This window comes from Paralichthys olivaceus, chromosome 13 (assembly GCF_024713975.1).
Source record: "Paralichthys olivaceus isolate ysfri-2021 chromosome 13, ASM2471397v2, whole genome shotgun sequence".
In the NCBI taxonomy this organism is placed as follows: domain Eukaryota; kingdom Metazoa; phylum Chordata; class Actinopteri; order Pleuronectiformes; family Paralichthyidae; genus Paralichthys; species Paralichthys olivaceus.
Window position 1 is genome coordinate 18186029 of NC_091105.1, and position 17919 is coordinate 18203947.

Sequence of the window (17919 nt, forward strand, 5' to 3'; positions counted from 1 at the left end):
TCAGTGGAAGAACATGTGAGCTGTACAAAGTGTGAGAAGAGTGAGTTCACATGGGAATTTGACTTTTAAGACAGCAATGATGGTAAAAGTGAGTCAGTTACAGCATCCCATTCTGGATATAACAATATGGGCACAAACATCAATTCTCTGGCATACTACACACACACACACACACACACACACACACGAGAAAGGTCAGAACTTACTTATTCCACGCTTGTCTGAGCTTCTTAGCACTGTACACTGTAAAGCGATCTGGAATAAGAACAGACACATAATGAATGAAGTGTGTGAACCTGCTGTCTGGATAGTGTCTTTTACCCTCCTGTGCATTTATCTCATCACATTAAAGTAACACATGTGCTGCAGGGGGAGCACATCAGGAGGACACCATGCCAAATGTCAAAGGTTTCATTCATTCATTCATTAATGATCACAGGTAATCTATGGAAACTATTTGAGGAAGAGACTAAAGTTCCTGTTTGAACATCAGATAACCTCAGTCTTTTCTCATCTGTTTCCATTTATCTTACAATAATCTTATATTTGCACTGTTTTAACTCTAATGCACCTTACTGGGTAATTACACATTCTGCTGCCACAAAATAAAATGTCTGCTGTAAAAATCACATTGTCTACAAAGTTAAAACTATGGGATAAACATACAAACAAATGATCAAATATTTAACAACTTAATGCATACGTTGGAGAAATTGAAGGGTTGCATATATGTACTGAGAAATGCTTCAGGGAGGGAGCTGTGTACATCTCTTTAAAAACCAGACCACATTAAATTGTCACATTCATGAGAGGAGTTTTGTGAGGCAGTTTCTCCATATTTCCTATGTTTATTATGCTGCACTGTTCTCTCCGTCTCGGCCAAAACTGCCATGTGGACACACTGTCAAGCTGAGCTGCCAACTGACCAGCCTCCATACAAGCTAGCCAGCCACCCAGCGAGTTAGCCCACCTCTTACACTGCCAGCCTAATCCGACTAGCCGACCATCCAACTGTCTGTCAGCGTCAACTTCCAGTCTGCCAGCTACTCAACAGTGGGTCCAGTCAACCAGTTCAGTGCCAGGAGCAGCCTGAACTGACCACAGGTCCCTGGGTGCCAGACAGAGTCCTCACATGGCTCCGACTATGAAGTCAGATTGAGCCATTACCAATGCCATTATTAAAACAACATACAGTTGGTGTGTGTGTTTAGTATTCGTAAAGTTAAATCCCTTAATAATAAATGCACTTTTCAGCTTTTTGGTATTCTTACTACATTTAATTCTCTCAATTTACATACCAAATATAAAATCTAGTGGTAGAAGAATGTATTTGATGTAGAAGAATGTATTTCAGGTTATGTTTGATTTCTGCAGGCCATGATTTGAATGTTGTGATGTTTGCGTCTCCCTCCACCTGAAACTGTGCTTCAATATGGTAGGAGATTAAATCACGACCCCCCCCAGTCCATCATGTGTAAAGGTGGGATTGATGTGTTCATAGCAGCAGCGTATGACGTATCAGTGAAGCTGCGCTCGCTATGTGATTACATCAAAATACAACCCACCTGAAAAGATAGTTTAAAAACACCTGATTGAATTACACAAAATGTTATATTAGCATTAGCATAACATTGCTTTTGAATCTTTGAAAATCTTAAACAAGCGTTAAAATGTCACCTGCAATTGTTTTCTGCAGTGTGCATAAATGTCTAGATTAATTAATGCTGATTATCTCTTAAAAACAAGATATTGATGTTGGTTGGATAAACAATTATAAACAAGGAAGTTATATTTTTGTTTTGTTTGTTTCTGTTGATTCACATGATAACGCAAAAACTACTGGATGGACTACCACAAAACATGGTAGAAGGATTAAATTATGGATCTTGACAAAATAAATCAGGCATGTTTAGGGGACTGATATTAAGTGTGTGTGTAATTTGGTGCAGATCCCCAAAAAAATCTGGATCTAGTGAATTTAAATGTGGTCTCATAAGGGCACTGATGGTCCTTGGTGGAGGTACGTAACTATTTGATCTATGAGGTTTGCCACAGTCACCCTTTATATTCATCTGTTAACTATTGTATGTTAGGTTTCATTCTAACTTTTATATTAGTGTTTCATTATCTTTATATAAACTTATATTGTCTTCTGTTTAATAGCAAAACCAAACCCTGAAATTGTAATGATCAAGTGGAACTCATCCATCACTGATAATAGTGATGAAGTGATAAAGATTCGATTTAAAGGCAAAATGTGTCCAGCTCTGAATGCATTGTAAAAGCAGTCCGGCAGGAGAGTGGAGTTAAAGCAAGATATGTGAGGAAGAATGTGTAGAGTCTTTTCATAACCACAGAAATGTGAGAAATAAGTGCTGCCTCTACTCTGAGGTCCAGCCACACTGACATGTCTGAGATCCAAACTTTAATGATGTACTGCAAAGACTGGAGTGAAAAAAAAACAAGGAAAGTATTATGCATGTAGAAGTGATGATGAAGTGTGATGAATCATAAGCAGAGGAGTGATATAGTCACTGGGTTTTGGAAAAGTGTGCAGATAACAGTCAGCTCAAAGGAGCTTCAGAAACATGAGCTCAGTAGGTTTGCTCACTGCTGCTATACTGCCATCTGCAGTTCAACGCAGGCTCCACAATGTGTTGCATTTATTGGTTCTGTCAATCTAACCATTGATAAAGCTACTGTCTTATGTTATTAGGATTTTACAAAGGTTCCAGATTTGCATTACCCCAAATTACTCAAGGTTAAATATATATACAGAATAATATCCTTCTAGTGCAGTACTCAGTGTGGGCCAGTACTCAATGATACACACAACCAGCACTTCCAGGGAGGTGCAGGGATATGCAGGGATCAGGGGTCATCATAACATGATGATTTCATTGCACCACATGCTAAAGCACATATGCAAAATATCTGATTCATCATTAACTCAGAATAATACTTAACAATGTGCTAAAAACACACCAACAGATGAATAACAGGAGTAGTACTGGCCCTTTTTTCACTTAACATTTTGTCCTTCTCTAGCTGCATTTGAAGTACATTAAAAAAAGAACATTCAAAGATAAAAGTTTATCGTTAAGTCACATGTGTATTGTGATGTATTACATATTAAGAATCTGACCATATCCTAACCTCCATTTTTGATGATGTTTGGTCACAAAAAAACAACTGAGCAGGTTAAAGAAAGAAGAACCAAAGACAATAATGTAAAGAAACAAAAAGAGGAAATAATCAAGGACAAAACAAACCTGTACAATAAATTTATGTGGCTGGCATATCTTCAGAAATTAGCCTCTGAATAATAATCAACCATCAGAGAGTCAATTCAAGAACAATGAATGACCTTCACTCTTACCCTAATGTAACCTTCAGGGTATTTTAATCTGAAGAGTTATCAGCAGATTATGATTCTGTTGCTATACATTTTTCATCATGCTCCCCCTCTGGTTACAATCCTGCATGATGTGCCTGGGTTGATTATATGATACTGTGCACTGTGAGGGGTTACGCTGCTTTATGAACACCACTATGTGGTTAAGTTTAATCAGATAATCTCATTCTTTCCGTGTATGTCGATAACAACAACATCAGATCTGCAGACACCATATAAATAAATGCAATGCTTGGAGGCAAACACCGGGCGTGTGTGTGTGTGTGTGTGGCTCAGACAGCTGCACATCTGTTCAACACAGTGTGTGAGAGGCTAACAAGAGCCAACTGTCTCCATGGCCACGGGACCAGAGATTACATTTGTATGTGTTGTGTATGTGTGTGACCACGAGGGTCACCCCAGTTGGTCCCTAATTGGCCACTGGAGATAGGAGGCTGGGTCACATCATAGCTCTGTGATGCCTCGCTGCCCTGCACCATTATTCTAACACTCTTTATGGCCGTCCTCGCCTGTCCCCTCTCCTCCACTCCAGCTCTTCTTCCCTCCATCAGCTCCAACACTAATCTGCAGTCTCTATTCATGTTCCCTCTAAAAAGCCCTAATGAGCTCCCAGAGGGCATGGCTACCCTGGCAGAGCTGCCACCCCCACTCCTGATGCTGCTGCTGCATTAACACGGAGCAGAGACTGTCCCATTGGTTATTTGTGATGGTCAGGTGACTGAGTTTATAATCAATTCCCTGATAGATCACAGGTCGTAGCATGAAGTCAAGACTTCAGGTGTTTTCTTTCTACACTCAAAATACTATTGTTCCACAAATGTTCAACACATATTTCCACCAAAGGCTGTATACAATATTAACTTTTTAAATCTTATTTCTGTTAAAATGACATTACTGAGAACAGAATAGCATTTGTTAAGGTAGGTTCCATGCTAACAGTTCAGCATATCCAGCATTTAAAGCAACATGGCACCATGTTACCTGTTACACCATTATTTACATTGCTCTAGGGATGAACAATTGATGATTAATCAATGAAGTAAATATGTACGTAAGCATGTTTGTATATTACAAAAGATCTCACCTGGTTTGAAGTGAGGCAAGGAGCTAACACTTGGCCAGGTGTCCTCAGATGGAGTACCAAGGACCTGAGAAAGACAGTGGAATGTGAGAGAGGGAAGTGAACAAGTGGGGTTTAGGGAAAATCTCACAGCACCAGTTGAATCATGTGGTCACAGCCACTACAATTATTTCTTCCATCCATCCGTCCATTAGCTACTTCCTGAAGGTCACAGGGTGGTAGAGGGGCTGGAGGCGATCCCAGCTGACATTGGGCAAGAGGTGGAGTACACCCTTGATAGGAAGCGAGTCGATCACAGGGCTGACATGTAATGACAAACAATGCACAATCCCACCATGGGCAATTTAGAGCCACTAATTAACCAGCATGCCTTTGGACTGTGGGAGGAAGCTGGAGGACATTGAGTGATCCCCTCACAGGCACAAAAAGGCCCTGGCTGAACCTCTTGTGCTAACCACTGCACCACTGTGCCGCCCCCTTCAATTATTTCATTCTTACAATAATTTGCATGATACAACAAACATGAACTTCAAGTACAAAAATCATCTCATGTGTTTGTGCAATACTCCTCCCGATAAGTTCATCTTTTATGGAAAGGCTGGCTGAGTTCTCACGCACACTGTCCGGGTTTATGATGACACAACCCAGAGCAGCGGACATGCCTTCGACATGATCCATCACTGCTAAGCAGCATAATAGTTTCCAGATTGTGCAGTGGTCCCTGATCTACAGCACGCTCCAACAGAGTAGCTGGGCTGGGAAGTTTGATTTATGCTTTCTGCTAAATGATTATGTATATAAACACTGGATGTTACAGATGTGTTAGAGGAACTTTTGAATAAAACAGTTTCAAGGTGATGATGAAATGAGGGAATCACAGTTAATGTTTCCATAGCAGAGTATCCAGGCAGTGGGTTGTTATGGTCTATTCTAGTTTAACCTTAACCACTGTGACTGCTTCCCTGACAGCACAGACTTAACAGCTGAAAGACTTTATTTGAGAAGTTAAAAATGAGCATGTAAAAAAATGTGTTTATAAGTGCAGCAGTGAACCCATTATTTAAATCTAAATAGTGGAAACTGCAGGACTGTTATAGATCAGATGCCTGTTTAACTTAATCTATGTTAGCTTGTATCCTCCACGAATGATGTCATGGTTGTTGTAATAAGCAAAAGCACCACCAGAGGACAGTACAGCACCATGAGGCGGACTTCAGCAGGACTTCAACAACAGCAGTCAGGATGAAGACGATTTTAATTGGCGAGCTCAACTTCAGCTGAACTTCAAAATCCAATATTCCAGTTCTGAGAGTATATAATTATGGCAACAGTGAGGAGGATCAAATGACTGCAGAGTCAAGGAGATTCAGCCATTTAAAAAAAGTTATTTCCAAAATTTTCCATTAAAAAAAAAAGTTAACGACCAGTGTTTTTTCAGAACAGGACTTTGAGATCACAGATGAATCTGGCTGACTGTCCAACATTTACTTTGTGTCCTTGAAATAACATTCATGCACTATCCTTCTAAACTCGGTTCATGAAAATACAATGATTACTTGAGTTCTTTCCCTTTTTTGAATGAATGAAACACTAGATTTTATAACAGCAGCTGTAGAAAGCTGTAGAAAACTATCACACCAGCGTCCCTGAATCCCATCTACAGTCCTGTCTGCTCTGATTAAGCTTAAGGAAAGATCATGTTTGTTGTTAAATATGTCAATGAACAAAAATACATTAACTATAGCTTAATAACTCAGTTAAATTTTTCAGTTGTAAGTAGATGTGCAGTGTACTGCAGGAGGACACCACAGAAAGCAACTACACTGACTGTTAAACCTAATTAACAACATATCATCACGAGTGATTGTGTAATCCAGTCACAATTAAGATACATTTTCTATATAGTGAAAATATGTAATTTCTAAGAGACCTGCTCCTTTAACAAGCAGGACCGTGGGAGGACGGGTGAATCTTTCGTGGACAAGGGTGGGGAGGATGAGTTATGAAGGAGGAAGAAAGGTTACAGAGTGTTACAGGGTGATGGAGGAAAGATCGGGCATGTGAGTGAATTATTGATGGGACAGTTCAGTGGCCTTTAAAGAGGAGAGAGGAAGTGCAAGGTGGAAGGTGGGACCAGCAGAACCAGCATAAGGAAACTCTTTCAGGATGAACTGAACTGAACAACATTTAAATGGCTTAAGTCTTAAAAACACAATGTCAAAGACCTTGCTTATGTTTGGATTATCTCAATTTAAACACAATATCTGTTATAATAAAGAAACTCATCATTGTCTTGTCCTGACAACAGAAACAACCACCATTTCTTAAACAATTATATTGTTATATTCAAGCTCATATGGTTTTTAATGGTAGGGACAACACTGTAGTGAACATATGATGACATGGCGGTCTCTTAGGGAGGGAAGGGCTGAGTGTGTATTCTTCTCAGAACATGTCTGAGTGAATGGAGAGACAGGGATCAAACAGAGATCGTCCTGCCGCAGAGGGATTCACTAAAGGTCACAGGTCATGACCTTGAGCTCTCAAAGCAAATTCTGGTGGATATACATACTCTGACCCCCCCACCACCACCACCAGCTAGGTTACAGACCACCCAGCCAGCCAGACACAAACAGTATGTCTGACCTTTACACTTGAACCTCTAATCATGTGTATATATATATAAATATATATGTCTGTGTGTGTGTGTGTGTGTGTGTGGTTTCCTGAGGGGGGCAGTTTCCTTTAATGGAAAAAGGGATTTTGGCAGTGATGGAAAGAGTGAAGGAAGGTGTGGATGTTGTATGATCCTAGACAAGCCACTTGAAAACATTTATAATGAGGAGTGGTTGTCCCTGAGACCCAGCACTGAAGACCCCCCCAGCACAGGTATAATATTGGTGGCTCTGAAGCATGTAGAGACAGCAGCCTGGCTCAGGGACATGTTAAAAAGGTTTGCGGGGACATGGTAGTCGGTTCCAGATTACCTGGTCACCAACGTGTGATTTCAACACAGGTCAATTGCATAATCCAAACATTGACCCCATATCCCACCCCTGCCTCACCCACACTCCTACCTCCATTCTTTATCTAATGCTGACCCTGCCTTCATCTTGTTCCCGACTCCAAAAAAATCCCAGAGGCACCCCTCTGTGTCTCCAACTCTGGTCACAGCCAGGCAGATTGGGGTCACCTCCAGGCAGGGGTCAAACACATCAGAACCAGAGCCAAGTGGATCAGCTGTCTCCTGCTGTGAGCCGGTGAAATGTGTTCAGTAAGCCCTGGCTATCCAGTCTGGCTTACAGGAGATGGATGGTCATGTCACAGACACAGCGGCTGTTGGTGAAATGGCATTATCTATCTCCCCAGCAGCCTCTTGCTCTCCCTTGAGAGAAGATCAGCTCGCATGTGCACTGGCTTATGCTTCATACTAGGAATAAACAGGCTTCTCCACAGAGAGAAATGAGTCTTTGCACCATGCATCCAGGCTCCATGGCAGCTGTTTTAGGCATTTACTCTATGCATACAACAAAGAAAGAGTTTTAAAGATATATAGCTGCAAATATTGAACAGTCTTCGGATTGATTTTTATCTTTTATTTAGATAATAGTACAAATGTATTTAAATGTAGTACAGAAAATGTTATTAGTATTTCAGGTATTTTGTCCACAGTGTTTGACAAATTGATGGAGCAGCCGGAGGAAAATTCAAGAACTTCAATCTAATTATCACTATGCAACACAAGCTTGTGTAACAAAATGACAGATTTAGTCCTTTTGTGCTACTTCCAAAAAAGTTATATAAGTGAATGAATAAATAATCAAGTCAACTTTGTGTTGGAGTGTGGAGGATGAATTCAGTAGCCTCCCAGCCTGAGGAAATAAAAACTTCTCTGAAGTCTGGATACTTCTATTACTTGCCAGACAGAAGCAGAGAGAGCAGACTGAGGCTGGGGTGGCTGTTGTCTTCTTTTCTGCACAGAGACCTCATCTCACCATCATCACAGACAATCAGTGGATGGGTAAACAATGATGGGGCTTTTAAACACTCTGTCCTGGGTTTGTGATGAGTCCAGTTGGATGCTTTGAAAAACTTAATTTAGAATTTGGCACAGCAGTTCAGCCGTCTTGAATGTCCTCAAGAAAATATGATGACCATGACAGGTTATCTGTGATACTGAGTTCCAGGAACATCAATTGTTCCCACCCACTCAGCGCCAGTGATGTAGACAGAAGTGCGTGCAACCAAGGAGGTTATGTTTTCACCCCTGTTTGTTTCTTTGTTAGTAAACAAGATAAAGCAAAAACTACTCAACGAATTACCTTAAGACTTGGTGGAAGGAACTTTCATGATCTGCAACTCTGGGAGACTCCAAATAAACCTTTTGCAAATTGAAATAAGTGATCAATTAGACTTTTTAGTAACAGGGAGGATGGTGGCTGTCTTTATGCAAGTGGGAACATTGCTGTGATAGTGATATGTCAAAACTGTCAGTAATAAAATTGGCGATTGGACATTTTTTTATATTAGCAGGATTCTTCTCACAGCCGCCGTCGATGCTGAAAGCGGCAGATCCTCTGGAGGTGGAGTAGACTCTACACCCGACTCTTTGTTGACGAGATCAGAGCCAGTACAAAATGTAATAAGCTCAGCTGGCAACATGACCTCATAGATTGTGGGGGCGCTCCTTCTTTTGTAGCCTGTGATGTTATGGATTGCCTGCCACATATCCTTGGAGTAGGTGGTGTTGAGATCTCCCTCCAGTCTCGGCTGATGTCTCTGCTTTGCCTCCTTGGTGCCAGGTTTCACTTTTGCTCTGGCAGAGCTGTCTACGCTCTTGTCAGCAGAATGAAAGGCACTTTTTGGGGGCTCTAGATAGATTCATTATAGTTGTGACATGATGTGACAGATTGAATGAAATGAAAATTATTTAGTGTGGCAGCATCTCTGAAAATGTTCAAGTCTGTGTCCTCAACACAGTCCTGCAGAGCTGCTGTAGCTTTGTCTCTCCACACTTCACTGATGGTTTGGGCCTTTTTATCAGCTGCGAGCACGGTAGAGAAGAGGGAGAGCAGTCTAATAGACCACAATGATGATGTAGGCAAGCTTCAAAGCTGCCATCAATATTTGTGTTAACATGGTCCACAATATCTCTTGTCCTGGGGGAGATGTGGACATGCCAGTTGAATTTAGGTAAAATATTTCTTAGGTCTGCTTGATTTAAAAATTGTTTTCTACCAAAAAAATACCACCAAGTCATGACCTCTGCCAAAGCTGCCAAAGTTGTTGTATTTTCATCCCTTTCTGTTTGTTTTTTTGTTGGTTTCCAAGATTACAGCTCGTGGATGGACTACAACAAATCTTGGTGAAAGGATGTGGTATGGGTGAGGGAGGGGCCTATTACAATTTGGAGATTGGAGAGTTTTTTGACATTTTCACAGATTTCCCAGGGAATAATTAATGGATTGTGAGCGTGTCAATTGGATAATTGATGAGAAAATCTGGCATTTTTAGGGAACTGATGTGAGTGTGTACGATTTGGTGCAGCTTGATTGAATTCAAAGGGACTGTTGGGCCTTGGCGGAGGTATGTGCTCTGAGTGCCATCTAGTCTTGTCATGCAATTGTTGATGATCTCATACAATTACCTTAGTGCATTTGTTGAATAAGCACTGATGAAAAGGCAGTAACACACAAGTGAATTCCTATGGACATAAAATATGATCAATTTCTTTACAATAATTTTTTTGACAACTGAATTATATTGTTTACGTAAGTTCACAGACACAGAGGTCTACTCATCAAACACAATAGCTTGATCTGGGATGCTGTCATGGAGCAGGATCTCTGTAAAGACGTGGGCATAATATTCTCTGATTTCCTGTCACAGCCTTCATCCCTCTCTTTCTGAGTCAATCATGTTGTTTGGTGCGGCTGCTCAGCCATATGTTTTCCTGTATTATCATAATAACTAAATCAATAAAGGCATTAGTAAAAGCAAAACAACTTACAAGAAGGAAGATACATTACTTATAAACGTTTGGTACCTAATTACTGGATTTGTCCCACAAGCTAATTGCAAACATCTGAATTACAGAAATGAATAGGTAGACTTAGCCAGCAAGTGAATCTTGTGTGGATAGATGCATAGAAATAGAAACACACACACACACACATACACACACACACACACACACACACACACACACACACACACACACACCTCTGTCTGACAGGCTATTTCCTGCAGATAGATCTGTCCATATTCATATAAGCTCTTCCACTGGACATAATCCTCCGTGTGCTGACAGCTAGTTAACCAGCTCGAGTGACTTTAATCCTCACAGACATTCTCAAAAGGTGTGTGCGAGAGAAACCGGTACAGTGCAGAGAAACACAAAGCCATGATAACACCTGTCAATGTGGAAAACATGCAAATATTTTATAACCAGCACTCGTCTTAAAAATGACATTTTGAATATATAAAACTGTGCATTTACACCTCCCTCACCTAGATGTGCATATTGCTGTCAGAAAGGTGATAAGCCCAGGAAATAGCACAGCCTTAAGGCTGTCAGTGATGATACCACTGCAGATGGGAAACCTTATTAAAAAAGGGTTTACTGGCACAAAAGAGAAAAGCCATCTGAGGAATTATTTATTAATCCATTTGCCACAGGATCCTGATCTGATGTTTAATTGTTAATGGGCAGGAAGGATTTGAAGGGAAAGGGCAGTGTTGCTTTTTCTTCTCCCTGTATTGACCTGTGAGCAGAACTGGACGTTGGTGTAAATGAGTTTGTATCCAGCAGGATATAGGGAAGGTACCTCCTGGGAAATCCATCCTAAAGCACAAGGACTGGGTGTTAATCATCAGAATACTAATGACTACAAAGAAAGATACAAAATACCTGTAATCAATACTACAAAATAGCTGTTATCAACACTCAAGAAGAAGATTGTGTCCTTCAGACAGGATATGGTTCCCTGAATGGTATGGTACCTGAAATATTGCAGCACACCACCCCTTGAGGAATGACTAATGTAAATGAAGCTTCAGCCTTCTTCATACTGCCAGGTAATTATCACTAGAAGACTTTGATTATAAAAAGACATGCAGTGAGTACTGCAGTGCAAATCAGCCTTCAGCCAACAATTTTATTCAAAAGACTGTGTTTAACAGCCGCGTCCTACAGTGACTGTTTTCTTTATTTGATCAACAAAGGTTTCACAGTAGCTGGAGTGCTAATGATTCAACAGACTGCTCTAGTTAAAAGACATTCTGTGTTTTTACTTATTTAAGGCATGGTACGATTTCATACATAATCGGTGGAAAGAAAGTTGATATGAATTGTCTCAGTTGTCCACTGGTCAAAACTGGCCCATGCTTAAATGTTTTTATATTTTATAATATCTTAAACATGGTTATCTTTCCTGTTACGTAACAAACATGGATGGTATCTTACCACAGAATAAGCGAATACAATAAACAGCATTTGCTTGGAGACACATTCCCTGGACACTGTTAATGCCCCAGTCCGGCAATGATAACTTTTCATATTGTAATACAGACATAATGATGTCATGATGACATCACTGAAGTGATGGTTACCATAGTCTAATTTGTCTATCTTTAAACAAAATAAGAGATTTCTAACATGGGAGTTTTTCCTCTCCACACTCACCAAAGTCATTGTAGGAACTGTTAGGTTTCTCTATATTAAATAAGATTAAATAGAACTCTTGACCTTCTATGTAAAGTGCCTTGAGATAATGTATATTATGATATGGCGCTATGCAAATAAAATTGAATTGAATCTCTCTGTGCTACTGAAGGACACGACCCCTACAGGGCTCAGAGAGTGCTGTGACTTTATTTGATTGAAGCCTCATTTATGGATGTATGCATTTGTAATACTACAGAAAACCATTAGTTGAATGACAGCACTATAAGGACAACTGAATTGGATTTTGACATGTATCTGTGGCCAGTTAAAACATCAATACATTTTTCACCATCTTCATCAGGAGGACAGGAACCATGTGTACTATGTGCGTCTGCTCTGCGCACTACTATACAGACTTCTCTTGAGTTACATATTAACCTCAAACTAAAATAAAACATCTGCTGGGAAATTAATTTCTGTAGTGAACTGATTGCAGTTGGAAACATTCACAATGTAGCCTATAGATCCGAGCAGGTGATGATCACGTACAGGTATTTATCACTTATTCGTTGCACAAAATGTCCCGGGACATCAAACCAAGCTGTTGTTTTTTCATGACAATGCAAACCTTCCTTTACACTGAAGGTGTTGCTAATCGCAGAAAAACTCCAGGCCACCTCTTGACATTCCAGCTCTGCAGGCATTGTTCAATATGCCGACCCAGCTCCTGGAAGGCTGCCTCTCAAACAGTGATGGAAGCTGACCTTTCTCTTCCTCTCTTCAAACAAAGTGGCCTTTGAGATGCTCCTGACTCTGCATAATTCATTGATGGTGCCCTTCACATGAGTCTCTTAGGCTGTGCATCCAAACTCTGACCTGTCTGACAGCCAGGCAGCAGACAACAGGCCCGCAGAGCTGCCGGGATGGAAATGTCAACATCAGGCCAACTCTGACAAGCAGACTTGTTTTGTAATCACACACTGACTTTCCAAGCAGCACGTCTCCACATTAACATATTCATCTGTCTTTTACCTCGAGCTGACGGCTGAATACACAACACAATGTGCTGACTGTGATTCAGAAAGAGCAGAAAAGAGAGAAAGATAAACTGTGGCGTTATAAACAAAAGTGAATATCAAGGAAAAAACGGCAAATATCAGTATATTCATGAAGATTAAATTTGAATGTAAACTTCCCAAACTGAATTAGTCAGTTATAACTGTAAGCTTTGATTTCACTATAATCATAATTGTCATGTGACAGCTATTTATCATATTTAGACTTAAAGAATAGTGCTTTTTTTACTTGTAAATCTTAAATTAATTCAGATGGTCTTAGATAAATACATTTATTTTATTATTATTCATTTAGAACATTTTAATATTGTTGTATTCTTATTGGTATTCATATTTGATTAAGAAATGTGAATGCATATATCACTGGGTTTTAAAGGATTGCAAGCGGGGCGGCTGTGGCTCAGGAGGAGAGTGGGTCTTCCCCTCTTCAGAAGCTCACTGTATCGATCCCAGTCTCTAAAAATAGTAATAAAAAGTCCTTGGACAAGATACTGAACCCCAAATTACCCCTGAGGCTTTGTGTGAGTGAGGTATGATAGACGAAGTGCTGCACATAGATGCACAGTGTGAATGTGTGTGAATGGGTGCACTGTGAAGAGCTTTGAGTCATCAAGACTAGTAAAAGCACTAAATAAATACAGACTATTTTCAAACTACTGTCAGTATCTACTATAAGTGTAGAAAACATTATGATTTGGCTATGTCACATTATAATGGTGGGGGTGTTGGGGAGACCACAACAACATAATTCTACTGGGACGTTGCCTCCACTCTACCAGGAGCAGAGTTTTCATTATTACCCTTTATCAACAATCAACCTCATCATCAGCAGAAACCAACAAATGCAGAACATAGTCTGCTCTAATTCCAAACAGCATGTGACAGTCACTTTGACTTCCACAGAATGAATCATTAGCTTCTCCATGTTCTTCTTTAGGTATTCAGGCTGTATCGTATCTAATTCTCCAGTGAACCTCCATGATGCCTGCAGGAAAAAAAATTCTGAACACACTGGAAAGCCTCTATAGGGAGGCAACGTGCAGCTGAGCCTCATTGTGAGTCTGGCCAGCGGCCATCCCAGTGTTGGGCTTCTTCCTCTCTCGCACTATGATGGTGTGTCTGCGTCTGGGAGAGGAGCTGGGATCACTTAGCGCTGGAGGCTCTTGTAGATGTGTGCAGGAAGTCCCTCTTTCCCCTTCTGGCATAAAAGACAATCAATAAGAGGTGTTTTTCTTCATCTTACTTTCCTTCTGCTAGTTTTTTTGTGCTTTGTGAGTGATCCCCTGCCTGCAGGGCTCCCTTCACCGCTCCTCATCCCTGCATTCTCATTCCACTCTCTATCTCTGGCATTCCACCCAGAGGCCAAATGTGAACATGCTTTGTCTCCATACTTGACTTTTTCTCTGGTCAAACCCCTCTCATACTCTCATCTCTGTAATTGTCTGAATTAATTATTCAGGCCCCTCCAGCCTATGAATATAAATCCATTATGTCTGCCCTGTTACATTCTGCTTCAATTAAGAGATTGGAGATGGAATTATGTCGAGGGATGGCAGATCAGGCGATGAAATGATTCATGAGGCCTCACTTGACTTTAAAATATTAATGCTAGTCAACCAAGATAGATACATTCAGAAATGTAATTACTTATTGGCAACTGTCCTGTATTGTTCATCAGTCAAGTGCCTCCACAATTGTTCCAGCCATGTTCCTCTGGGATTTTGCTCCATGCTGACTCAGAACCATGGTGGTACTTGTGCTGTAAACCCAGAGATCTTCCCACTGAGGCAACATTCCCGAGAACATGGCTACTTTGTGACGTGGTGTGACATCCTGCTGCAAACAGACTGTGGCCACAGATGGATAAACCAGCAGTAATTATATGCACATAGAATTCAAATGTGTCTTGACTGGTATTAATGGATATAATTTGTGTGACGAAAACACATCATTAGACTACCGGCATGGACCTTGGGGACAGGGCAGGATGGAGGGAATGATTCATGCTGTTTTTATCACATCCTAACCCTGGCATTAGTGGGTGATGTGAAGAGGAACCAAGGTTCACAGTCCAGGTGAGATTTGAGCATCCCACAGAAAATATTTGAGCCTATTTAACCTGTATGATATAGTATAACAAAAATATAGCCTTGAACAGTTAATTAAAATGATGATATATATATATGACAAATATATGGAGAGCCTGCTTATACATGAGTGCCAGCTAAACCAATCAATCCAGTCATTCAGTAATTTGAACCTTATTTCCTTTTCTGTTGAGTCAATGTACGCACATCGACTTACATGGCAGCTCTGTCATGTCGCACAAACCGATGCACAACCTTACTGCAAAGTGGTATGAGAAATAAGGGAGAAGGAAGGCAGAGGCACATCCTGTTCCTACATCACCACAGTGGGGCTCTGAGCTCTACACTACTTCTGAAGCAGCTCACACGCTGGCACCACTTCCTCTGTGATCAACACTTCTGCTGACAGATCTGTCCGCGGAAGGAGGAAAGAAGATGTAGGAAGGTTTTATCCATGACAATTTATTCATGTTGAGTAAATAAGGGAGCAAAACATTTCCCATATATTTAAAAAATGCCAATGATTCCTAAGATGATGCTTTCAAAGCTTTATGACAAAGACATGTAATTGATGATTGATATGTCACAGTTTAACCATGACCTTTATTATAAATAACTATTCATAAAAAAACACAAATACAACCAAAGATACCAAAGTAAAAAAAAAAGAATCCCTTGCATTCTGAGCTAGAACCTTTGACCCTCAATACTAATCGAGTACTGACAAAACACGTCCATTAAATCTGCTGAGTATTGGAAGTTAGCATTTCTCAGTACTCAGCAAACAAGGCAGTTTCCCTTTTTCAGGTTGGTGCAGTAGCCTCTCAAAATGTCTGGCATGTCCCTGGGTTGCATTGTGTCAATTTCAGTCGGTGCAATCCTGGTTCAATATTTACCCAGGGATATGTTTCTACACAACAAGATAACATTTTCGATTAATGAGGGCATGTTTCATCATTGTGGCATCATGAGTGAAATGTTTTCCAACTGTATAAAACACATTCAGTTAATGCTCAGCCTTGTTGGACTGACAGACAGGAGACCCTGCAGAACTGATGCAAGCTGCAGAGCGGGATGTTTTCTGCAACGCCCGTAGCAGAACACATACTCATACATACACATCACACACATTTAGACATTGCAACATCAGTGACTCACCAAGAATATCCTTTCCAGCTGGTCCTGGATGTCCTTCATCCCCGGAAAGGCAGCCACTCCTTGGATCATCTCAATGAAAATGCAGCCCACTCCCCTAAAGACAGAGTGACACATAATGAGACCTCCTGTTTAACACAGGCTCAGCTGAAGCATTCCACTCATTCAACTCCACGATAAACAGGTGGTTTCTTAAATTTGTTCTGATATACGATACAGATTTCCTGCAGCAAATTCAATAGTATCATCATTACAATAATTATTAAACAAAACTTAGCAAAAAAAATGTAGTAAAGACTGGTTTGTCTTTAATATTTTAAGGATTTTGGCAGCATATGGAATAAGTTACAGACTGATTCAAAACCTGGCAACATTGAGCCAGTTCAAAGCTCTGGTAAAAATCTCTTGTTCATGATTGTTATGTGATCAAGTTTTAATGTTATTAATCTGTGTTTGTCTATCTAATCTCAACGGGACTAACCTGGTTAATACAGGTTAATAAACAAATAAATCAATAAATACAGAGTAGGTTAAACTGAGAAAGTGGAAAATATATAGTGTATGTTTACAGTTTGTCTGTGTGTGTGTGTGTGTGTTCCTGTACTTACATCATAGTGCGAAACATTTAAAGAATAGACCCTACAGAGAGGGGACGTTTTTAGAAAGTAAAAACATTTTGGTCAGTTCTCACTTCTTCAAAGGGCTGTTTGCTGTTTGATTTTAGGGTTAGGTTTAGAATGAGGTTTAGGTTAGGGTAAGGGTTAGGCATTTAGTTTGGATGGTCGGGGTTAGGGTAAGGCGCTATGGAATGCATTAGGCCAATGAGTGTCCTCGCTCCCAAGATAGAAGTACAAACGCGTGTGTGTGTGTGTGTGTGTGTGTGTGTGTGTGTGTGTGTGTTGTCAGAGCTCATTTGTGCTGTTGTTTCCTTCCTGACTTTCCTTTCTTGCTCAATGCACACTCTGAGCTCAAACACTAGAAATGTGACAGGAGAGAGAGGGAGGGAGAAAGGAGAGAAAGAGAGATCACCAGAAATACATTCCACAGAATACTTCCCCCTACACTCTGCCCATGTTAAAACTACTGAAGCCTGCAGTGACTGGAAACGCTCCCTCCATCTCCACCACACAGCTGTAACCTCATCCTCCATAGTTCTACTGGAACATAGCGAACAGCTCTGTTAGCTGAAGTGTGAATGGGAGGGTCTACAAAGGTCATTTTTCATACAGGTTTAGATATTTCTACCAATTTCTACCAATTCACACTTTATATGATATGGTAAATGGTTTGTTTTTACAGTACATTCAACCATTCACACACACATTCATACAGTGCATCTATTAGTAGCACTTTTTTTGTATGCTCCAGCATGAGGGAAGACTGGGGATCGAACCACCAACCTTCTGGTTGGAGGACGACCGCTCTACTCAGCCACAGCT

The 17919-nt window shown here is 40.5% G+C and overlaps 1 protein-coding gene across 4 annotated transcripts in view; it reads right to left on the reverse strand.

Moving 5' to 3' along the window:
• The window catches only part of cdk14 (cyclin dependent kinase 14), a 135762-nt gene that overhangs the window by 41982 nt on the left and 75861 nt on the right, over positions 1-17919 (reverse strand). For 3 of the 4 annotated variants that reach the window (XM_020091284.2, XM_069537971.1, XM_020091285.2), the window contains 3 exons: positions 16484-16577; positions 4500-4563; positions 207-255 (listed from right to left, as the gene is read on the reverse strand). In XM_020091284.2, the coding sequence (XP_019946843.1) occupies positions 207-255; positions 4500-4563; positions 16484-16577 (207 nt within the window). Of the gene's footprint in view, positions 1-206; positions 256-4499; positions 4564-11140; positions 11341-16483; positions 16578-17919 lie in introns of those variants that run through there. The other variant, XM_020091286.2, reaches the window with a different exon arrangement.